Source organism: Ictidomys tridecemlineatus, chromosome 14 (assembly GCF_052094955.1).
Source record: "Ictidomys tridecemlineatus isolate mIctTri1 chromosome 14, mIctTri1.hap1, whole genome shotgun sequence".
Taxonomy (NCBI): domain Eukaryota; kingdom Metazoa; phylum Chordata; class Mammalia; order Rodentia; family Sciuridae; genus Ictidomys; species Ictidomys tridecemlineatus.
Window position 1 is genome coordinate 8688836 of NC_135490.1, and position 24474 is coordinate 8713309.

Below are 24474 nucleotides of genomic sequence, written 5' to 3' on the forward strand. Positions count from 1 at the left end.
GTTGGGGTGGGGACACAGAATGGTCCTCAATTTACGGAGGGGATCTGACATATGCTTTTACTCTCCAGCTCAGCAATCACACATCTATGAATTTATCCAGAATACACACCTCTGACATTGTGGAATGCATGTGACTGTTATTCATTGCACGGTTATTTGTAATTCCTAACACAGAAACTGTCTACGTACAACGGAAGGAGACTGGTTAATGAGCTGTGGTGTGTATTCACAGAATCGAGCTCTGTGTGGCGATAGAAACAAATAGGGAAATCGCTACTAACTGGTGTGGAATAATTTCCAGGAGATACTAAGTGAAAAAGGGAAGGTATGAAGGAATATATATATAAACGGAAACAAATGAACCTCATTGTATTTGCAGGAGGACAAAGAAAGAAGGAAAGAACCATCCTTAAGTAACTTGTGACATAGTCCACATGGGTCACCTTGGGATGGGGTTGGTATGAGTGGAAAAATGCAAATGAACCTTGACCACCTTATGCAGGTTTGCTTCTTGTTGTAGCATGGCTGGAGCAATTCTGAAATTATTTTAAATTAGAATGGGGTTGAGTGAGTGAGCCTTGTGCTGGTGTAGCTTGGACCCAGGGCTCTTGCTTGGGTAAAGGGACACTTGAATCTGGAGTGGGAGAGGCAAGAAAGAGCCCCCCAAGAACAGACTGAATGGAAGCTATCAATATGAACTTCAAATTTCTAAAATCTTCATAATTACGTGCTCATATGTATCTACATTTGCAGGCATGTGTATAGGTGCAGCTTTGCCTGTGGAAAGGTCTAGGAAGCAGGTGCTACCACAGCAATGGGCATCCTTTGTGAGCCAGGTCTTGATCTCCAGGACCACTTCCCACCAAAAAGAGCCAGGGCTCCTTGGAGAAATGGCTGGTCCAGGGTAGGGGTCCGGGTAAGATGAACACGGACCATTTTGTTATTCTAAAAAGTGCTTACAAATGGAAGGAAAAGAAAAGATGGAAGGTCACAAGAAATACAAAAGTCAGCTTAAAGATGTTCCCACTCACCCAAACTGGGACAATTTGTGTACTAAAAAAGTTAGGTATAATGATAAGATTACATGTCATTAAAAATGTAGGGATTTGTGAACTCACAATGATGGATATATAAACAGCAAGGGAGAAGGGAAGGCTCCTTCCTACAGTGGTGCTGGAGTTGGGAAATCAGCATTTGCAATCATGGTAGACACTGGATCAGGCAAGAACCAGCGGTGAGTGCTCCCGAGGGACCATTTTGCCCGAGGAGCAGGTTATGTGTGAGGCCTTAAAGTGTCTCCACACTGGGACCTTATTTGTTGCAAGGAAGTGGAGAACTCAGTACTTAAATACTGGAGAAATCAGGAAGCACGTTGACTAGGTGATCGTCAGTAGTATCACCTAGGAGGGACAGGTAGGCATTGTGAGAGCCTCCACCACCTATGTATTTTACCCACAAGATGCAAAAGGAAACAGGAGAAAAACACAAAATGAGGATCATCCTATTAAAAACAAAAGTCAGCCAATCTGAACAATCAGTCCTTGAAGACAGTTAAAGGTGAAAGAGTCATGATAGCAACATGCAATGCTTGGTCACAGAACAGACTGGATCTTGTGTGGGGGACGAAGGACCATCTATAGAGGATATCAGCAAACTGACTAAAGTGGAATATGAATAGCAGATCAGATGGAGTATAAATTCATGAAATTCTTAACTCTTCTCTGATTATATTCCTATTCTTAGAGAAAAATGACTGTAATATATGTAGGTTATATTCAAATGCTTTAGAAAAAATTAAGTATGCATATGTGTGTGCATTAAGAAGACTGCAATGTGTATCATGGTGAAAAATCCTGATACATGAAATGTCATGAACACATGATCTTCTTAAGACAATTTCCTAAAAGTAAATTTACTGGATTAGATCACAAGGACATCTTGATGTTCTGTTTAATTAACAAGTTACTATGGGGGTATATAAATTTTATTTTTACCCACATAGCATATGAATATGTACAGATCTGCTAGACCCTCCCAATAAACTTTATCATAAAAAGTATGAGTTTCATTTCAAAGGATCTCCATATTTTATCTTGTGCATTTCAAAATTCTTAGCAAAGGGCTGGGGGTATGTAGCTTAGTGGTAGAAGTGTGTGCTTAACACATGTGAGGCCCTGGGTTCCGTCCCCAGCATGTGTGCATGTTTGTGCACACACACACACACCTACCACACAATTATTAGCGAGACTTTGGACTCTGCCTGGAGGCTCTGGAGACGCCAGTTTCCCGATGGCCGTCTGGAAGATGGATGTTTCCCCCTAGCCTCTTGTTTCTCTCCTCCCCGAGTTTTTCAGAGAACAGACGAGCTGGGGTGAGTAAAAATCTTCACCAACAGGTAAGGCCTGGCACTGACGAGTCAGTATATGTTGTGATCAATCAGAAGGGATGGGGACTGATCCAGGGTGAGAGTGGGACAGCCTGGGAGGAGGACCTTCCAGGGTCCAGGATTATGATACCAGACTTCAGTCCAGCTGCCCCGGCCTCCTGCCTCTCACGGTCACCTCTCCTCTCTTCCCTGTCTTCTCATGCACCCAAGGCTGTGCTCTCTCTGTCCCGATGCCCAGCCTCTGTGCTTATTTTCCCGTCGTCCTGTTTCAGCTCCTAATTTAATTTTTTCCCTCTTTTTCTTCCTCCTGATCCTCGCAGCTCCGTGCTATTTTCTCTCAACTTTAGCTCTGCATCGAGTAGCGTGTCTGTTAGCTTTCTAATACCTAAACTTTAGAGCCTGAGAATTATGTCTAGGTTGATGGTGCTAGAAGCAGAAGCTCCAAGCTTGCTTTTCTCTGTTTTCATTTTTTAAATGGGATGGAGTGTTGGTTCCTGCCCCAGGGCAGTCTTCACTACAACCCCATAAATTTTACAGTCCAAAGTATCACTTTTACGGACAAAAAAACCTTGAGGTTCAAAGAAGGGAAGGAAACTGCTCAACAGCACACAGAACACAAGTGGCAAAGCCAAGACTTGAGTTCAGGCATCTTCCCACCAAACTCGAACCACTGAGGTAAGGCACAAAGGCTCTGCAAAATGCTAAGGAGTCTTGCTTCTGCAACTGAGGTCAGAAAGGAGGAGTGACAGGCACAAGTCGCAGCACACAGAGCCGTCTGGAGTTTCATCCCAAAACCCTTTGGAACCTGTGACCTCATTTCCCAAGGACTGCATAGTGACCACTGTGACCAACCAGAAGCTAAGATGCAGAGTCCCCAAGAAGACTTGTTGAGCAAAGGCAGCCCTGAACAGATGAGCAGGGAGTTGAGAGACTTAAGTTCTGCAGCAAAGCCTTCCTTGAGCTCCCAGAGTCGAGTAAATCCGTGTTGCATGTGCTTCTCATGCTCTGTGTTTTCCTTTGATAGAGGCTCTCTCGCCCAGGACTTAAGTTCCTACAACAGGGATTGATTCCATCTTCCCTGCTTTATCCAAAACCCCCGACACAGTGACTGGCACACCAAAGGGCTCACAAACACAATTTCAAATGAAGCTATGAATGGTTTTGTATTGTGCTTTCTGCTAGGGGTTCTATGCTGCACCTTGACTCATTTGGGCATCGCTCAAGAGAACAGATCAGGGACCCATCCCCAGAGATTCTGAGTTGAGTAGGGCTCGAGACCAGGGCTTAGGACTTGGGAACTCCATTGCCCCAATGGATCCCTTTGACTGGCCTGTGAGAAAGATGGAGTGAGAAATTAGTCTCCCAGCTTGACAGGTTAGGAAACTGAGTTGAGAGGGGGACAGAGATACAGATGGAGAGAGATCAGGTCTTTACCGGCCGGCTTACATCACTGAGCAACTAGCGGCAAAACTTTCTGGTTCCTGGCTCTCCTCTCTACAATATTGGATTCCAGGTGCTTCTTGCCAATGGCACAATGGTGTACGTGTGTGAATCTGGGTGTGTAGGTGAGTGCTTCGGAGAGGGTTGTAAAGTGGGAGGAGGAAGGGATAAGGAGGGACAAGAAGAGTGATGGGTGGGATACAACCAATCTCAAATCCTGCAAAATCAACCTTACAGCCCTGCTCTGTGACTCAAGGTGCCATTTCATCATCAATCTGCCAACAGTTTATAGGGACAGCTCCCTGGACGGTCACGAGGTTCTGATGTCTTCCCTGCACACCAGAGGGCTGGGATTCCCGAGCGTCTTCTGTGCTCCTCTGACCTGAACCTCTCCCAGATCACAGGGGCCTCTTTGAGGGAGGGATTCCTGCCATTCCTGGGATCAGAGAGGATGTCCAGCCCCTGCCCCTCATTCCTCCCCACCCCTTGGTGGTGCTCCTTTGCCCTCCTCCCTGTTCTGGCTCCAAGGCCAATTTCATCACTCTGCTGTTTACTGCCTTTGCAGGAATCTGGGATGACTTAAATCAAGCGAGGCTGACACCAGCCTCCAGCAGACACTTCCTCCCCGAGCACAGCTTGGCCTTAACCTTGCTCTTTCAGTGAGAGCCCCTCCTATTGGCTGTCCCTGGCAAGCGGGAATCAGTAATGACGGCTTTCCGGTGCGGTGAGGAGTGGCCCGTGGGAAGGGAAGTGACAGCTGCCAGCCCAGAACTCACTAGACGGGGAGCTCAGGAGTGTTTGGCCATCTTCCCCGGGCTGACATCTAGCGCCATAACTCACAGCTCTCCCTGGTCCCTAAGGATGGCGTCCCCTCTTCCTAATCCCTGGGTTTCCTTTCTCCAGGACGGAGCCCCAGGCTCAGGGACTCCTGAGACACCCGTGTCCGGAACATGGCCGCAACCGCCACCCTGGCCTCGTTCACTTTAATGAGAACATAATCCAAAGCAGGCGTGAGACAGTCACGGGCCCAGCCTTCGCCAGCACAGGCTCATGGAAGTCACATTATACGGAGATTGTTCTGCCCCGAGAAGGGATGCACACATGAACAGGAAGAAGGAGAAAAGCCTGGCAGAAGACCGAGGTGTGATTGGTTAGAGGATGATCAGCCAGGGCGGACCAAGCAGGATGGACGGAGGTGGGAGAAGACCCTCCTCCCATTCCCATGCTCTTCCCCTGCAGTCTTCTGGGCCATCGTAGGGCTGGGGGCACCAGCTTTCAGAAGTGTCTTTGGAATTAGCAAGCCACAGGCAGGGGGGTGGGAAGGGAACTCACGTCACAGAGTCACTTCTACTGGGTTACAAAGGCTAAGGTTAAGTGACCCGCCAGCCAGTCAGTGGTTCCCAGATGTCCAGGATCTGGAGCAAGATCCAGATATGTGTAAAGTGTCTGCAGAGACCTGCTCGGGGAGGTCCCAGCTTGGAGGCCACTCAGTCCCAGCAACCTGTCACCTCTTTCATTCAGGAAAGCTCCCTCCTCTCCTGAATACCGCAGGAGGCATTCAGCAGAGGGCCTGATGGATGACGCTTCAAGGGCCTGTGTCCTGAGTTAATTCTTACCCTCTGCTGCTTTAATCATGAGCTTATTTTTATGAAAAAGAAGATTAATAACTTCAAATCTGGTTTAAATCTGGTTTATTATTAGATCTCTCTGTGGCTAGGGAGTTTATGCCCCAAGTTTGTAAAGGCTTCGGGCAGCGGAGACAAAATTAGCACACACAGGCCTGAGGCTTGAGCTGCCCAGAAGGAACTGGTGGGGGAGAGCAGGGACAGTAAGATGCGGCCCTGCTTCCCCCCACCCCACTTCACAGCCTGAGAATAAGGCTGTTGTTCCCTTAAAATTAAAAGGGCTCTGGGTTGTGTGGGTGGGAGGGGTTATTCTCCTTGCTGCAGCTAACTGTCTTCAGATGCTGCCTGCATTTCCATGGCCCGCTGCAATAAGGCTGTGGTCCTCCTTTGTGTCTTGCAGAAACACCCTTGAAATTAAACCTGCCACCAGCTGGAAGCTGCGGAGTGCCTCGGCATAACACCCCCAGGTGGCTGGGAATGGCAGGGGAAGCACGTGTGAGGAGAGGCCTCGGAGTCCTCTAGGTTGCTAGAAGGCCGAAATGGCCTCTGTTCCAGGTGCACAGTTTTTCTCTTTTCCTTCCTCTTATTCTGTTGACTTCAAGATCAAAAACAAGAGGAGATGGACTTAGGAGAGGACACTGCAGAAGAAAATCGGTTTCTTTCTTTTTCTTTTTTTAATTGTTTATTTATTTATCAGGTGGTGCTGAGGATCGAACCCAGGGCCTCACGCGTGCGAGGCAAGTGCTCTACCACTGAGCTACCACCCCAGCCCCCGGAAAAGCTGTTTCTTGTTGCTCCTGGGGACCCATCAGGGCTGCTCTGGGAATCATAAAAAAGCAAACACCTAAACGCCCTCCCAGAGCCTAGCTCTGTCATAACCTTGCTCACTGACTCAGTAGCTGCCTCCCTCGTCCGAGGCCTCAAGGACCCAAGCTGTGACAAAGGAAGGTCCCAGCCTCATGGATTATCTAGTGAGGGCACAGCCAGCCTCCACGCTTGCCGTGGCCATTGTGCCCAAATCACAGGCAGCAGGCGGGGGGAAACCAGACTGCCCTTGAAGGCCAGGGGTGCCCGAGCAGACCGATGCAGTGGGGGACCGCGGGAGCTCTGGAGGGGCCTCTGTCCCCGTGGTGCATTTGTGCAATCTCCTACCCAAACCTGGGAAGGACGGCCCCAGAGGAGGAAGGCCTTGTGTTTGAGCCTTTCTTCCCACAGAGCCACGGAGAAGGTCGGCTTGGAGGTGCCCGTCTCGGCCCATCTCTGGGGGCTGATCTTGCCTCACCACCTCTGGGTTGGAAACCCGGACCTGCTCACCAATGGCTAACTGTCGCTGCTCAAGCTGCTTTCTTCTGGCTGGCCAAAAAAGGCGCCGGGGATCCACTCTTCCGCCTTTCTGCGACTGCACTCTTCCATCCGAGCCGGCGAGGGTGGGTGGTGGTTCGAGGAATGGAATAAAAGGCCTTTCTTCGGGCACTTCTGCGGCCATATTTTGATGATTATCTTCAGCAGAGTTCAGAGTGGGTTTTCAAAACAGCCAACTGGGTCAGGAAAAATAAGGCTTCCAGAGTCTTCTGGAGAGCCCATGCTATCTTTAAAGTTGCAGCACAGCTGTAGTTTAAGGCTGGAGAAGGCTGCAATTAAGGCTGCAGAATGGTTTTCATTAGTACCCTGCGCCACCGCCTCCTTCCAGGTTTCCTTTGCGGGTGATCTGTGTTCCCGTGGGAATCCTCGGCCCCTCTCAGCTTCAAACAAGCTGGGCCTCTCCTTCAGATTCCAGTGCTCAGCGCCTGGTCCTCCTCGGCCTCCGTGGTCCTGCCATCTCTTTCCTCCCGCTCACCTCCCTGTTGGTCCCCACCCTTAAGCTCCTCTGTTCCTGAACTCACATCTGCTACCCTGGGGCAGGTGGCTCCTCTTCCAGTCCCTGTCACCTGCGTCTGAATGCTTCCTCTGCTGCCTTCCACTGTGGTTTTGGCCATCACAGAGCTTGGGGGTAAGTCCCCCCTTTATCCGACACCCTCCTCATCCACGATGACTGCCTTCTCTCTCTTGCCCTTGGTTTTTCTCACTGGGACGCTGCTGCAATTTGGGTTGCACAATTTTTCATCAGATGGAATTTATCTCCGCGGCAGGCATTTCATATCCTGGTCTCCATGACAACCCCAAATGCCCACCCCCATTTCTAAGTAACCCCTCGAGTGAAAAGCCCAGTTCTCTTCTGGAGAAGAGAACTAGGCTTTTCACCCATTCAGGAGTCACTCCATGACATCCACACTGGACCCCAGGGTGGGGACAGCCCCTTCTCCACTTCCTGGAACCACAAATTCAGTGAGATGAGAGGCTGGAAGTCCCCAATTCTCCTGATCCCTGTCATCCCCTTTGGTACTTAAAATCCCACATGCTATTTTTCACCATTTGAGGTCCACGCTGTGTGTCCTGTGGCACTCAGTGTCCCCTTTCTGAGCTTCCTGTTCCTTGGGTCTAAGGCAGTGGGAGTACCCTCCATTTTCCTGAGCAGCTATGAAAATTCAGTAGGATGCTGAATGAAGAGCAGCTGGCACATAGTGAATGCTTGATCAAGGATTATACAAGGCACAGTGGTGCACACCTCTAATCCCAGCCGTTTGGGGAGGCTGAGGCAGGAGGATTGCAAGTTCAAAGTCAGCCTCAGCAACCTAGGGAGACCCTAAGCAACTTACCAAGACCCTGTCTCAAAATAAAAAAGGGCCAGGGATGTGGCTCAGTGTTAAGCACCCCTGGCTTCAATTCCTCAGACCAAAAAAAAAAAAAAAAAAAGGATTGTGTGGCTTTTATTAGGGTTGTTTTTCTATCCTACTGAACTGTCATCTATGGTCATATCCCAATCCCCATCACTCAGGACAAATTCCAGCTTCAAAGAAATGCATTTTTCAAAACATATCCTATGGAAGAGTAATTCCAAAATATTCTTTGTGATAAAGGGGTTCTTTGGCCAAGGAAGTTGGAAAAATGCTATGCACTGTATCATCATCAGAGAGTCACATGAGCATAGCAAATGTTTTGAAAAGTTCTGCCAAAAAAAAAAGCTTATTTAAATCTGTATTTCAGTCCAATATTTCTCAGACTTATTTAACCACAGCACTTCCTGCCCATCTTAAAAATATATATTTATATGTGTGTGTGTATATTTTATATATATATAATGTTATATTTTGTATATTATACATATTATATATAATATACATGCACATTATATATAATATATGTGCATATTATATACAATATTCATACATATTATATATGTGCACATATATGTATGTATGTATAGAACATGCACACACACACACATATATACCTGTTGATTCTATGGGACTGTTATTCAGAGATATGCCTCCTTTGGAGAACACCATTCTAGAAAATGGCATCACTGGACTGGATGATTTCTTCATCCTGTTTCCTGCCACCAACTTGCTTGGAGGCAACATTTATGTTGGAACTCGAGCCTCCGTTGACCTGGAATCCCTATGCTGGCCGCAGCTCAGCCTGCCCGCTCTGGGGCACAAAGCTTATTGCTGTTCCCCTGTGTGGTCTTGGGCTCCTGTTCTGCACCCCTCAACTGTTTTTCCTCGTCCCACCTGCACTGAACCCTTACCCCCTTACCTTCACCCACCTTGAATCCCGAGAGCAGCCTTGCCACAGGGCCAGCCTTAGCCCTGGATCCTGCAGCCCTCTCTCCTGACCAGGGCATGAGTCAGTGCTCAGCCTATTTCCTCTGCACGGTGGTGGCTTTTCCCCACCCAGCCCAGTGGAAGCATGACAGAGAGTGGCATGGACTAGGCTCCATCCAAGTCCTGCCACCAAGAGCTTGCCTTCCAACACCTCAGTTCCTTCTCCTCTCTGTCCACCATTCTCCAAAGATGAGCTCACCTCCTTCAGTTCCAAAAAGATGAAGACCATTAGGTCCCAACCCTTTACCTTTCCCCAGCTGCCTCCAGATGCCTACCTCCCACACCCCGCATAGGGAGGGAAAGACACCTCTCTGGTTTGGGTCTCAGTAGCTCAAATAGCTGCCCTCTGGCTCAGCAACCCTCTTGAGGAGCTTTTCTTAAGAGAGTAATTAGAAGAGGAGGAAAAGGCAAGAAGTGTGTGGAGAAGATCGATACTTGCTGTGATAAACCCGAGGAATGTGAACGGCCCCAGTGCTTCTCCGCAGGCAGTTAGAGCTGCACTACAGAGCGTTATTCAATGATCTACAGATGAATCCATGTTTATTGCCTGGAAAAGATATTTATGTGCTTTTTTTTTGATTTCTTGGTACCGGGTAATTGAACCCAGAAGTGCTTTACCACTGAGCTACATCCCTGCCCTTTCTACGTTTTATTTTGAGACAGGGTCTCACTAAGTTGAGGAGGCTGGCCTTGAACTTGAGATCTTCCTGGCCTCAACCCCAGAGTTGATGGAATGACAGGTGTGCCCCACTGCACCTGGCATCTTACTGATTTTTAAAAAACATATTTTGATAGTAGGAAAGGAAAAGGGGGGGGTTGGACATATTAAGCACTGGCTTTGCCACTAAGCTACACCTCTGGCCCTTTCTGTTTATGTTATCTATTTATTTTTGGTACTGGGGATTGAACTCAGGGGCACTCGACCATTGAGCCACATCCCCAGCCCTATTTTGTATTTTATTTAGAGACAGGGTCTCACTGAATTGCTTAGTGCCTCATTGTGGCTGAGGTTGGCTTTGAACTTGCAATCATAGCCTCCGTCTGAGCCCCTGGGACTACAGGCATGCTCCACTGTGCCCGGCTAAATTTTAAAGTTCATATGACAGAAAAAGATGGATGGCATTATCCTTCCTATGTATATGGGGGGAGTCCACGTGTAAATGCACATGGAAAGATCCCTTTTCTGAATTTTTTGATTTTTTTTTAAGTAACAAGTACCATACAGAGATTACACGTAGTCAGGACTGCAAGCCTCTTGTTCTCTGTACCATTTCTCCCTTCCTTGTGTCCCCACATGGAGAACCTTTCCTCTTCCCTCCTCCCACGCCCCCGCTCTCTCCCCTTCTCTTCTGTCCCTCCGCTTTCAAAGGGGCACAGGCCATCCCCACCTTGAAAGTCCCTTTCTGCCTGGCCTGCTTTCCATTCTGCCCACTCCTTCTTTGTTCCTGAAACCTCTTCCCTCAGACCCTAGGTCCCCTTCCCACCCCCTCCCCCTTGGCAGCTGCCTTTCTGCAGCTGCCTTTCTGCGGCTAACTGGACCGGCTAACTCTGCTGCTCCCCTGGTGGACGTTTCCTCCCCTGGAGTGTCTCCTCTCACTTTCCATGGCATTGCTGTCCTACTTCTCTGCCTGTGTCCCTGACCACTCCTCTTGGCTCTGTCACAGGTACATTTCTTCCTCCCCCTCTCTAACAGTGCAGACTCACCAGCGCGGGCTAAAGTCTTGAGAGGATGTCTCTAGGGATGAGCCAACAGACCTCCTCCTGACACGCCCTTCCAGGGCTTCCCACCACCCACAGGATGCAGTTACAAGCCCCGAGTTGGCACTCGAGGCCACCCTGACCTATGGCTCTCAGCTTCTCTTGGCAAACCTCAACTCCAGGCAGATCTCTCTACTGGCCACCACTAGACACACCTCCCTGGGGACCTAATGTCCAACTCTGGCCCACACGACTTCCTGCCTCTCCTGCCTGACCTGGTCCAAGGCTCCCTCACCCTTGGACTGAAGCCTTTTGGAAATGCTCACTTGCTCTCTGGGGCCTCCTGTTGAATCCACTGTCCGTGTCGCTCATTGGTTCTTTTGCACCATCTGCCTTGACTATTCACCTCTAGTAGATGTGTGCATCCTGTCTCTGCCCGCATCCCTGCCTCCCTTCCAGCTGGCCTGCCTCCTCCCCAAACGCAATTGCTTGGTACCTACTGGCTGACTAAGAAGTGTGAGGTGGCATCCAGAATAACCAGGGGCTTAGCTGGGCGTCAGGTGGGGTGGGGGTGTCTCATCTGAATGGTGAAGAATGTGTCTGCAGGTCTCCAGATGGAGAGGTTGAGGACACTGCTGGAAATGTGGGTCGGGAGCTAGAGAAGTACGTGTGGTGCCATCAGCCTATCCCCAGTGTCCAACGGATGAGACTGGAGAGACTACAGGGAAGGAGCTCAGCAAGAGCCCGGGAGTCTGTCTGCTGCCAGGGACACTGAGAAGCAGAGCAAGGAAGAGAGCCAGGAAGAGAACCGACAGCACCCTCCTCGGAGGCCTCTTACAACCCTTAGCATGGAAAGTCTTGTTTGAATGAAGTGTGTTAGTGAAGGGTAAATGCCTTCAGAGAAGGGACAATGTCTGGACTCTTTGTACCTTTCCTGGCCGTTAGACATCTGCAGACTTGCAAACCCTGGGGTCAGGCAGTTGATCTATAATCCCTAAACAGAGCATGTATCTTTATTGAAACCCGTGTCAGGACCTGAGGGCACCATGGCATGATTCTTGCTGCTAAGGACCTCAGCCCAGTGGGGGGCTCAGATGTTACACTGAACAAATGTCACCATCACCCCAATTACCAGGGCAAAGGCAGAGATACCATGCTGACGAAACTACACTGACACTGCCCTGTGAGGTCATCGAGTCTCCTTGGATGAGGGGGACTAAGGCCCAAGAAGTCCAGGGACTTTGTCGCAGTGACAAAGCTGGTCTGTAACAGGACTGGGCTGACCTCGGGGCTTCAATCCTCCCAACACAAACACACACACACACACACACACACACACACACACACACCCCACAGGTGGTGCACATGTGAGTGGCACAGGCTGTCACGCCGGCCTGGCTGCCAATTCTAACACCTTCCCAGAACAGCTGCCTGACATGGAAACTGCCAAGCTATCTCCCAACGCCTGTGTTTTTTCCTCTTTCACAAATTAGCTCTGGGATGTGAGTCTTCTGTTATTAAAGTTACCCAACTAAATGGCAGGGTGACCATTTTTGTGGGGGAATGTTTGAGAGTTTGCAGCTGATCTCTAATATCTGAAATTTAAGGACTCGGCCCCCCCTGAATCAGGCTGCTTGGTGGCTTTTCTCATCTTTGCAACATCAGATCCTTGCCTTCTGACCCAGGTCCCTCCTGGTGACCAGAGGTCCAGGAATGAGGACCAGGGAGGCAGATTTCTCCCAGGACCTAGGGCTGCTGTTTTTGCAGCCCCCCTTTCTCCCTTTTATGTAGTACCACTCTCTGTTTCTGTGGGAAGGGCCCGTTCCTCTCAAGTTTGGAGCAGCAGGGGGTGGCTCTGCCCTGGGCGAGGCAGGCAGGCGGCTGAGCACAAGATCTCCTAGGCCCAGCCCGCAGCAGGCCCGCTTCCCATCATCCTCCACTGAGTTGCTTCTAATTCCCCAAATGCTGCTGGAGCCCAGAGCTCCTGGGCCTGGGGACCACCCAAGAGGAGAAAGGGGCCCAGAGGGGGAACATGACAGGACTTGGGAAGACAGTCTGTGGCCTACTCTCTAATCGAGCATCTTCACGGCAAACCCGACTGCTTCTTGGAGGTCTGGGAGAGCTTTCCCATCCAGACCCTGTCATGGCGGGTGTGAAATGGTCCCACAAGTGGCTGTTAATGGCTCAGAAAGGCAGTGGGAAGCTCCGAGGTGAGCTTGTCGCCAAGGGGCTGGTGGCAGCTGGGTATCCCTCAGGGTTATGTGTGAGAGGGGCCAGGTGCCAGCTTACATTAAAAGATGTGGCTGCCTGGGAGGCCTGGCTGGCTGGATGTCAGGCAGGAGGGGCCCGCGGGAGGGAACAGCCCGGCTGGCAGAGTGGGCCCTGGCGCTCAGCCACCGGTGGGCTGTGCTGCTCCACAGGCGTGTTTTCTTGTGTGAGTAAGTCCCTGCCACGCCCCTCTCCCCCTGAAACACCACATCACCATGTTTGTTTTGAGCAAGGGACCGTGTCTTTGCCAACAGATGTAACTGGCAGATTGGCGGGAGCTCTGGAGCAGCCCGTGGAGCCAGCCTCCCCCAGGGAGAGGCTCTCTGGAAGGGGCCACTGCCCAGCTCTGAGGGGCACTTTGCTTTTTCCACTTGGGTGAGAAAAATCCTGGTTCTTCACACTCCACAGACCCCAAAGGCCAACTATTTGCTGTGTGCCTTGATGTTTCCATCTCAGGTAGAGGCTGTGAGGGAGGGAGGCGAGCTGGAAGCCCACCCTGGCCTTCCCAAGCAGCAGTGTACCGTGGGGCCCTGGGATGCCACAGATCACCAAGGATGGCCAAAGAGCTGTCTTAAAGGCCTCAGTGGCCAGGAGTCCGTTGGCACCTGTGGAGGCTGCTGGTTCAGAGCAGGGCAAGGAGGCGAGAGGGCAGGGCTGGGGCTTCATTCTGGGAGTCACAGCCTCCCTGTCAGCAGAAAGGAGGCCCCAGGCATCTGGGGACACATGTCAGCAGCCACCCCAGGAACCTCTTCCTAGATATTCATCCACACCAGCTCTTTTCTCCTCCATTCCACAGGCCTTGGGCTGGCCTGTCCTTCCCGCACTCTGTTTTCTCTTACAGTGTTTGTCTGGAATGTTGGTGCAGCCCAAACCGCTCTGAGAATGTGCAGCATCTTACCACCCTCCAAGGATCAGGGCAGCCTGTGACCTATAGGATGTGGTGAGATGTGGCTAAGAGCTTCCCGGACCCTTCTGGTAACGCCTGTCCCAGGGCCTGCTCCCGGGGGAAGGGAGAGCTCCAGAGATGTGGCCGCAAAGAGCTCAGTGGGTGAGGCTCCCCTCTGCCTGCCAAAGGAACTCCCCGGGGTTGATTACAACTGGCCTGGCTCATCTCAGACAGTCCAAGACACGGTGTGGCCATGAGGAAGCATAGGCAGAGGTGCCAGAGGCCAGATGGAAGGGAACAGCAGAGAAGCAGGGGTGTGCTCAGGACTGGAAGCCAGGAGCCCTGGGTTCTGGTCCCCTGACTAGCTGGCAGGTTTAAGCAAGTCTCTTCTCCACAGGGCCAGCCACAGACTTTGGGAGGACCAGAGCAAATAAAAGTGAGAAGTTGCTTGTTAGAAAATCATGATGAATTTCAAGGCAGCATGAGCAGAGCAACAAACCAAGTGCACATCCCCGTGCGACTGCGGAGGTTACGCATCCCTGAAGCCAGCTCTACCTGTTGAGGCCTCAGTTTCCTCAACCCTACAATGTAGAGGCTGCATCAGTCAGAGCCTTGTCTGTGGACCCCTTTCTTCAAATGAACCCTCAGACTCTTGCATCAAAGAGACAAATAGCTGCTCTGTTTGCAACAGACTTGTGAGGTCTGGGCCCCCCTCCACACCCCCATATCTTCCTTCACAACACCTGAAAGTAGAGTTTAGAGCCCTGTGGTCTCTTGTGTCCTTGTGGGTGAGATGGTGAGGTTCTCACTGCTAGAACCCAAGCATCGAAGGGCTCCTACCCGGAGACTATCGAAAGGCACTGGAGAGGGTGCTAAACCCCTGAAAAATTCTGCCCTACAGCCTGTCTCCAAAGACTGCTTCTTTCCCAGCCTCGAAATGAGTTTGAAGATCAGCATGCTCTTCCCAGGGCCTCAGAGAAGCCCAGAACGGCCTCTTGATTACACCTCTGGTTCTTATTTCCATCCCACACTGGCCACAAGGACTGCCCTGAGGATGGCCCCTACCTGGACTCAGTTCTGGCCAGTGGGACTTCCCTAGCTTCTTTGCACCAGGTCAGAGGGCAGGTCAGGCCAGTGTTGAAGGCTGGCAGGAAGAGGGCCCAGCTGAAGGCTGTGTCCCTCTTGGGGTGGGGATCCTCGGCCTGGCAGCGGGCAGAAGGGTAGGCGGGGGCTGCAGGAGCCTCTGGGTGGGTACTCAGGACGGGAAGCTTCGTGCTAGAAGCTGGGCTGGTGACAGCCTTCTACGTTGACTGGCTAAAGGGATCGGAAACTTCTCTGGACTTTAAATTTGTTTTTGAGGAATAGGATAGAGCTTCAGGGGGAGGAGGGGCGCGCGTGATCCCTCTTAAAACTTGACCCTGCTCTTCGGGATTCGGTGTTGCCCCCGACCCCACCCGCAGCACCCCGCACTACCTGTCGTGGGGTAACCAGAAAGGGGGGAGACCACCCTGCTCTCAGCCCTGCCTGCAGGAAAGGCGCCCTGCTTTGTTCTGGCCTGGGTCTGGGCTCCGTCCGGGTGGCCGGCGGGGTCTCTCCGCTTACCTTTCATGGTCCCGTGGGCGGGGGCCTCGCGAGGGCCCGTGGCAGGCGCTCGAGCTGCGGTGGACGGAGCGGGAAGCGGCGGGTCCTCCCGGGCAGCGATCGCCGCCCCTGCGCGCAGCGTGTCCCCTGCGGAGGCGGCGGGCCGAGGGGAGGGTCCCGCGGGGTCGCAGCCTGGGGACGCCCCGCCGGGCGCCTAGCGCCGCGCCCCGCCGCCGCGCTGCCCGCCGGAGCCGGCGAGGTCTGCCGCCGCCCCTCGCCCCGCCGCCTCCTCGGGCCGCGCTCGCATCCCTCCCTCCGCCTCCTCCCGCTCGTCACTTCTTGGGCCCCGGCCCAGATCAACTTCCTTGGTATTTTCAAAACTGCCGCGGCCGGGCCTCTTTGTGCCGTCGCGGCTGCACAGGGGCGCACAGGGAGGGCTGTCTGTCGCAGCTGATTTCACCACTGGGACCGCCTCGTGGCTGAAGCGGGGACCCTGGGTTTCACACGCTGCACGTTTTTCTGACCCATCTACGAGGTGGAGGGGCCGGGAGAAGGAAGGCCTCCTGGGATCCAGCCCCAGCCCCTGCTGTTCCGGTTTGCCCCGCACTGTTCCCCTCAGTCCCCCCCCCGCAGGCCGTCTGTGGAGGTCGCCCTCCTTCTGCCACTGCAGACCTGAGTGACTTTGGACATCCACTTCTTCTCCAGGCCTCGGTTTTCCTCCAGAGAGACCTGGACCAGGAGCGCTTCCAAATTCTGGGACTTCTTTTGCGGTGGGGCCTCTGGTGTAAGCAATGACTTTTGAGAGGTGACTTCAAACAAGGAACCGTGACCCGTGTCATAAACACTCCTCGTGTGTCATTTTTCATTAATTGAGCAAACATTTATTGAGCACCTACCAGGTCCCAGGCTGTGCCCTAAGCTCTGGGGAATGTGCAGGGACATGTCACACAAAGGTCTGTCAACAGAAAAGCAACAAAACAGAGGTGAACTGAACATTGTGATAGGAAAGGACAGGGACAAATGGGACCACAGAGTGGCATGACCCAGCCTGTCCTCTTGATTGCTACAGTCAGGCCCTGCCCTGCACTCCTGGGCCTCTGCACCAAGGCATTAAGACTGGAGTATATCAGTGAGGCCAAGCGCGGGAGAGAATTTTCTCCTTGAGCTGAGGACAGCCACCTCTGTTTACAAACTCCAACAGACCCAGAAAAAAACATGATCACTTGTCTCCAATTGTTCCACCTTGCAGGGGCTAATTTATAGTATGCAAAGAGCATCTTTCCATTATATTAGCAGAACCTCACAGTGACCTCAAGGGACAGAGACCAGGGATCCAGCTCCCTGTTTTACAAATGAGGAGATTAAGGGTCAGGAAGGACATTACCTCCCTGGGAATACTCATGAGGTACTCCTGGGACCTTGTATCAGAATTCCCAATCTGAGTCTCCTGGGGTTGTGGCACGGATCAAGGATCAAACTTTCAGTTTGCAGTCAAAGGAAACTACTTCATCTGATACCCCAACATGAACTTGCTTAACCCTTGTAATGGTTAAACTGAATTGCCAATTTGATTGGATTAAGAGATGCTGATGATTAAGGGGTTTCTAGGTGTGTCAGTGAAGGTGTCTAGGTGATTGGCATGAGGGATAGCGAACTGAAGTGGAGACCCTCCCTAAGAGTGGGCAGCACATCCAATAGGATGGTGGCTTAGATGGAATAAAAGTTAGGAGAACAAGGAAACAGCAGCAGATGCAAGCTTGATTTTTCTTGAAGGTTTCTTGATTGCTGCTGTGATCCACTGAGGATGTCAGATTCTCACTTCTTCAGTCTTCCAAAGCCAGTGATTTTCCAGAAGTCTTTGGTCTCAGACTAGGGTGGCACTGTTGATCCCTCTTGTTCTGGGGCTTCAGCCTCTAGAACTGTGCAGCTACTGGTTCTTCCAGCTCTGCAGCCTGCAGACGGGTGGACTATCCAGCTTCTAGTTGCATAAGCCAACCTGATAAATCCCCTTTTTATAATCATAGTTCCTGTTGATTCTGTTCCTCAAGGAGAACCCTGACTAATACAGCCCTCACAACAGCCTATGAGATAGGCACATATTTGTTTTCATCTATCAGAGGAGGACATGGTATGGAGGCTTTATCATACGCTTAGCATTCACTTGCTAGTAAGTGGAGATCTGGGGATTTGAACCCAGGCAGGCTAAATCCAGCTCCTGTGTGCTCAGGGACAGAAGGTCACACTGCCTTTCAAAAGGTGCTCCCAAAATATTGTGGACAGAAAGAACAAAACATGACCTTTGATTTTACCCTCGCTTCTTGGAGTTTGTGGTGAAAGGGCCTCACCCTGGTGTGAAGGTACCACTCACCTCTGCCCTTTGGGCCTTGAGAATGGGGTTGTTGTATCCTGGGGTGTTGCCATGATGGGATCGTGCAGATGCACCATCAAAGACATGAAGACAGCTGGACCCTGACAGCAGACAAGCCCGGGGTGAGCAGAGTGGGAGTCAGGCCTGAAGAGGTCCAGGATGAACTCCAGCTCCAGAGGGACTCCAGAGAGAGGGGCCCAGCTTTGCAGTGAGACCAAAAAGAGCCCGTGAGGCGTTGGTAGAAGCAAGGGGTCAAAGAACCTGAGTGGTTCGGAGCAAAGAAGGCAGAAAGAGGAGCGTGCGATAGGAACAGAGGACGTCAGAGAATGAGAAGGGAAGAGACAGGATTTCCTGAAGGGCACTACAGCCGTTGGGTGACCAATTTTGACTGATGTTTCAGGCACATTTTACCAACAGCTAGACCATGGACCTGGTTCAGGGCCATCAAGGTAGGGTGAAAACTTCCAAAGGGGTCCTCTGCCCTTTGGTCCTTTCCTTTGACTTTCAACATCTGTCCTAGTAACAGCTCACTAGAGAAACAGAACCAATAGGATGTACACAGTGCCCCCCATCCTCAGGGGATATGGTCTAGGACCCGCAGGGGATACCTAAAACTGCAGATCTTACCAAACCCTATGCACACTGGGGTGTTTTTTTTTTTCACCTATGATGAAGTTTCATAAACACAGTAAGATATTCACAAAAAAGAATAATGAAATAGAACAACTACAACAACATACTATTAAAAAATTTATGTGAATATGGTCTCTCACAATATCTTTCCAGGTAGGTAGCAGATACAGCTTGTATATACTGGACCAGGAGGGATTTGTGCTCTAAGATGGACAAAGCAAGATGCAGTGAGATTTCATCATGTTACTCAGAATGGCATACAATTAAAATGTGTGAATTATTCATTTCAAGAACTTTGCACAGACCACAGTCAACTGGGGGGTAAATGAAACCATGGAAAACAAGACTATGGATAAGTAGGGACTATGTGTGCATGTGGCATGTGTGTGTGCTGTGTATATGTGACTCTTCTCATGGATGTACAGGGCCATGTCTCTCGGTATCTGGGTCTAGGTCTATATGGAGAGATCACAGAGGTAGCACAGAGATAGAAAGGTTAAGGAATCAGCTCATGTAATCATGGGGACTAGAAAATAGAAAATTTGGAAGGCAGGCCATCAGGCTAGAGACCCAGAGAGGAACTTATGTTGCTGCTGGAGTCCAAAGGTCATGCAGAGGTAGAATTCCCTCTTCCTAGGGGACCACAGTCATTTTTTTCATAAGACGTTCAGCTAATGGATAAGACCCATCATGTCCTGGAGGTTAATCTGCTTTACGCAAAGTCTGTTGATTTAAATGTTACTATCATCTAAAAAACTTCTTCACAAAAACATCTAGGATAGTATTTGATAGATATCTCGGAAACTGGGTCCAGCCCATTTGACACATAACATTAGCCATTACAAACACCACCGACAGATCCATCTTGAATCTCTTTCTTCAGTTATCCTATTCCAAACACTTCTAGGTTTCCTTCTGAACTTTTTGACTTTTCTATGTCTTTTTGGCTCTGGATCAATCAATATATCTGTGGTTTTTACTTTATTTAAAAAAAAACAGTATGTCAGTTGCATACCATATCTCACCACTACAAAACAGTATTTCTTTTAATATAAAAACAACAGTTTTCCTAGTTTGGGGATGGAAGGGGTGGCAGGGTGGGAAATGGAGGAGAATGTGGGGTGCACTGGTATTCATTGTACTATTTATTTTAAAATCATATAAAATTTATTTAATCAATACCCAAATAGTAAAAGACAGGAAATAATTAAAACCAGAGCTGAAATTAATGAAATTGAAATAAACAACAACAGAAAAATTTTAAAAATCAACAAAAAAGTTGTTTCTTTTAAAAAACAAATAAATTGATGATTTATTTAAAAATAAAAACAATAGTTTAAATTACTTGCAGATATATGCTATACTCCTAAAGAGGAAAAGAAAATAGGAAAAAAAAATCTGAGTTTCCCTGAAACCAATATGTTAATTTAATGCAATTATAATTACAGCATCATTTTTTTTTCATTTGGGAAAAATCAATCTTAAATTCATACTGAAGAATTAAAGTCTGAGAATCACCAAAAAAATTTAAAAAGGAAGAATAATGGTGATTAACTTCTCAATATTAACTACTATTTTAAAACTATGTAATTAAAACTATATATTACACATAAATAAAGAAGCAAATAAGAGGAATAGACCAGAAGGTCCTAATATAGATCCAAGTTTATTTGACAAATATCATATATGAAAAAATGGCATTTCCACTTGGTGTGAATAGAGTGGTTTATTTGATAATCAGGCTGACATGACTGGTTAGACATCTGGAAGAAAATGGTTAATCACTGCCTTATCCCTGTCTTACACAAGCATCTATGTACACATTCACACGCACACAAATTTCATTTTGATTAAATATCTAAATAAAAAAATTAATGCACTGGAAAGCTAGAAGAAAAATAACTATCTTCTAGTTAGAGGAAGACATTTAATTTTTTTTCCTTATTTTGCTTTAACACTGAGCTACACCCCGGTCCTCTTTATTTTTTATTTTGAGACAGGGTCTCATTAAGTCATTAAAGGGTCTCACTTGGTTACCCAGGCTGGCCTTGAACTTGGGATCCTCCTGCCTCCGCTTCCCAAGTTGCTGGGATGACAGTCATGTGTCACTGCACCTGGCCAGAGCAAGATGTTTTTAAGCAAGACACAGATTTAGAAACTACGAAGAAAAAGATAAACAGATTTCACTTGCATAAGAATTCTCATGTGTGAGGAGAACCACTGGCCACACGAAGGGTTGCTCTCTCTGTGTACTTAGAGAGCTATTATAAATTCACAGGAAAAAGACAAACCAAGCCCACACATGGCTAGGCAAGTCACTGGGAAGGAAATTAGTTGAAAACAGTAAGCATTCAAGAAGATTAGGGTGGCAAAATATCATCATTCACCCACCAGATTGCTGCAGATTCCAAAGGACAACAGGCAGCCTGAAGATCACGTGGAATGGGCATTGTCCGAGAGGCGGGAAGTCACCACAACCTTTGGGGAAGGTCCACGGAAGACAGCTGAACCTCAGGAACAGCCATCTCTTTTATGCAGTGCTCTGGATTTACCTTAAACAGAGCAATAAAGGCACCCACAAGACTGAGGATGCCTCCAGACAGCTGCTTAGAGAAACAGCAGGAAGTTAGACCAGGGAGACAGCTGGATAAAATACGTTTAGCCTCCCCATGTAATATGACGCAGCTGCTGAAAGGCATGAGTTAGGGCTTTCTGTGCACTACTGTGGAGGGATGTCCATGATATTTTATGAAGTGGAAAAGAATAAGTTGCAGAAGGATGTGTGTCGTGTGACTTACTGTTTATAAGTAGAAGAGAAAAAGGCAAATATCCATTATTTATGTCTATATATTTGCTTGTTAATATACACATATTCCCAGTATGCAGACATCCATTGCTCTAGAAGCATGAGATTTAGAAAGGAATTGAAAATGGGGCAGGTAAAGAGAAGATTGATCATCCACCTTTCTCCCTAAATCTTGGAGGAAACCCAGAGCCAGCGTGTTCTGTGTCTTTGGGTGTTCTTAGCACCTCAACCTGATCCAGAGTTCAGCTTAAAACAATTTGAGAAGCACAGCATATTACAGGATTGCACAAAAGTAAACAGAGAGTACCGTGTGGACACAGAGAACCAGTCAGATCACCTGGCCAGCCAGAGTTGGTGTCTGAAACCACACAAGGGAGACAACGAATGACCAACAAAGTATCTTTAGGGTGGAAATGAGAGAGACATCTGGCAACCTCACTCTATGAGAAGGGGTCCAGGATTTGCACAAAGACACACTTAAGGTAAAATATAATTTTGGTTTCCAAATGTTGGGAGATGTGTCTTACAGAGGAGAGGATAACACAGATGCTGCCTTAGAAATAAGATAAAGGACAAAGAAAGTGTAAGGAGGCAGACTTCAGCTCAGGGCAGGCAAAACAGTCAAGGGTTCCTCTGGGCCTCTCTCCTGTGCTTCTGCAAAACGGGACTAACAGCACTTTCTCCAACAGTGACACCGAGGTGCAGTGAGGATGGGGTGGGAAAGCCTACACCAGCGATTTGTAAACTTGGGAGCAGTGCTCCTGAACTTTGGCTGCTTTTCTTGGAGAGTTTAAAAACTCTGATGCTGCCTGCAGATTAATCAATCATAACCTCTGGAGGTGGGATTCCACTGTGTAGCTATTATATGGTTCCATAGACAACCACTCAACGGAAATAATAATTAGTTGGATTCTAGGTGGTTGTGGAAAGAGTATGTTTGACTCGAAGTAAATCTGGGGCCATTTTTTTTTCAAGGATCCTTAACCTAACAATTGGAGCTAAAGGAGTTGAGTAACTTCGAAGTGAAATACAGATCACCTAACCAGTCTCTAATAGTAAAGTAGGGGGAATGTTTATCTATTTCCAAGTACAGGAAGAACAACTCAGAATTGACCAGCCTCAAACCTTTTCCTCAAAAGATCCTAAAGGGGGGCTGGGGTTGTGGCTCAGTGGTAGAGCGCTTGCCTAGCATGTGCGAGGCCCTGGGTTCGATCCTCAGCACCACATAAAAATAAATAAATAAAAATAAAGGTATTGTGTCCACCTACAACTAAAAAATATTTTTTAAAAAAGATCCTAAAGGGGGAGATGGAGATGACCAACTGATGAGTTTTAGGGAGAGCCAGAAAAAGCACTCAGGATGCCTCTGCATCAGTTGTGGTCTGGTTTTACTGAGTATGTTTTATTATCCATGATTTTATTGTGGGCCTCTAATTGACTGAAGGTACTCATTAAATAATTGCAGCTCAGAAAGTGATTTTTTTTTTAAAATAGTACTGGGAATGGGACTTAGGGCTTCTCATACTGAGCTACACCTCCAGCCCTTTTTAATTTTTATGTTGAGATAGCATCTTGCTAAATTCTCCAGGCTGGCCTCAAACTTGTGGTCCTCCTGCTTCAGCCTCCCGAGTGGCTGGGATTACAGGTGGGCACCACTGTGCCTGGCTTAGAAAGTGACTCTTAGTGCAGGCCATAGGAAACTGCTCTTGTTCATTTCTAGTTTGTTCTAGCTATATCCATGGTGGCTGAGCTGCACGCTGGTGGTGCTGAGCTGGGTAATAGCTGGGATGTGGGGTGCATAACAAGGACACTGCATAGCAGATCTGGCTCAAAGACATCTGGGCAGCCAAAGATAGTGGGCAAAGAATAAAGAGATAAAGAGATAAGAGCGCGTCCCTACCAAACCCTTACCCATCATCCCCCTGCCAGCCCCAAACCAGCCATATAAGTTCCCCAGGGGACAGCAGTGCATAGCCAGCAGCACCTGCCAAAATAATGCATTCTACATGAATCAGCCAAGTGACTCAGCATCTAGATAAAAGCTTATTTGCAGCGTTTAGAGCAAGAGAAAGAGTGGCCTTTTTCTGCTCTGTGCCCAGGCCGCTTCTGGCATTGGTAGGCTCAATGCTGGGTTCTGGTGTTTCAAGAGAAGCAAGGTCCAAAAAGCCCAGGGGCTAAGGAAGAGTCTGATGACTCTTGATGAGGAGCTTCCAGCCTGAGGTCACTGGGAGACTGACTGTCTTCAAATATCAGGAGGCCACTGAGGGAAAGATGGGTTGGATTTTCCCAGTGTGGTTTCTGGGCTCAGGATAGCTTTCACAGGAAGAAGGAGGCTGGGCCTCAACAAGAAATGTCCTAATCTATTAAAAGCTTTCCTAGAGAAATGGTTACATTGCAGGTAGTGAGCTCCCAGTTATTGGTGGCATTCAAACAGAAGCAGGATGACCATATGGTGGGGATGTCCAGGTGGGTGTAGGGATGGACTAGGACTCTGCAGTCTCCTTAGAATGTTAAGAATCTGGTGATGCATTATGGTGCCTTCAAAATTTGCACTTTTTTTTCTTGAAATTTAATCTTCCCAACCTTGTTTGTTTAGGAGCTGGAAAAATCAAGTAAGCATTCCCAGGGGTCCCAGTCATGGCTGTGAATCATGCTATCTTCTTCCAAATCCTTTCTTCCCCTCCTCCCTTTCTCTTAGTCAGCTGACTAAGCAGATCTCCCTGCCTGACCTCCAAAGTCCAGTTTTTAAAAATAAAACTATCGAAGATCTATGCTTCCTGTACAGGATGCTGGGGGAACTACAGAACAGGAAAGTTACAAGGAGTGAGCGCAAAAACAGTTCTTGTGACCCCAGGTACTGATATGCCAAAGAGGAGGCAGTTCCCACAGAAAATGTAGCTGTTGCTGATAATTCAGCTTGTTTGTAAAGGAAAACAAAGTGAAGCCTCTTCTTGGGGGCAAATACTGCTCCAGTTCTTGCTGCCTTTTTCCCTTCTGGATGGGTGATCTTGCACTTGGCATTGTATCAGGTAGAGGGAGGGTTAAGAAAGGATACATTCTAGATTTCTTGTCCAGATGG

The 24474-nt window shown here is 48.8% G+C and overlaps 1 protein-coding gene and 1 long non-coding RNA gene across 3 annotated transcripts in view; one reads left to right on the forward strand and one right to left on the reverse strand.

The window, feature by feature from the left end:
* Scara3 (scavenger receptor class A member 3) overlaps nt 1-15852 on the reverse strand; it is a 34365-nt gene extending 18513 nt beyond the window's left edge. For both annotated transcript variants that reach the window (XM_078030845.1, XM_078030844.1), the window contains exon 1: nt 15610-15852. In XM_078030845.1, coding sequence (XP_077886971.1) covers nt 15610-15616 — 7 coding nt within the window. In that variant the 5' untranslated portion in view covers nt 15617-15852. The remainder of the gene's footprint in view (nt 1-15609) is intronic.
* Nucleotides 4542-6924, forward strand: LOC144370274 (uncharacterized). The gene is made up of 3 exons (XR_013430188.1): nt 4542-5021; nt 5852-6006; nt 6149-6924. It is a non-coding gene; the product is annotated as an uncharacterized LOC144370274 (long non-coding RNA).
* Nucleotides 15853-24474: the final 8622 nt, after the last annotated feature.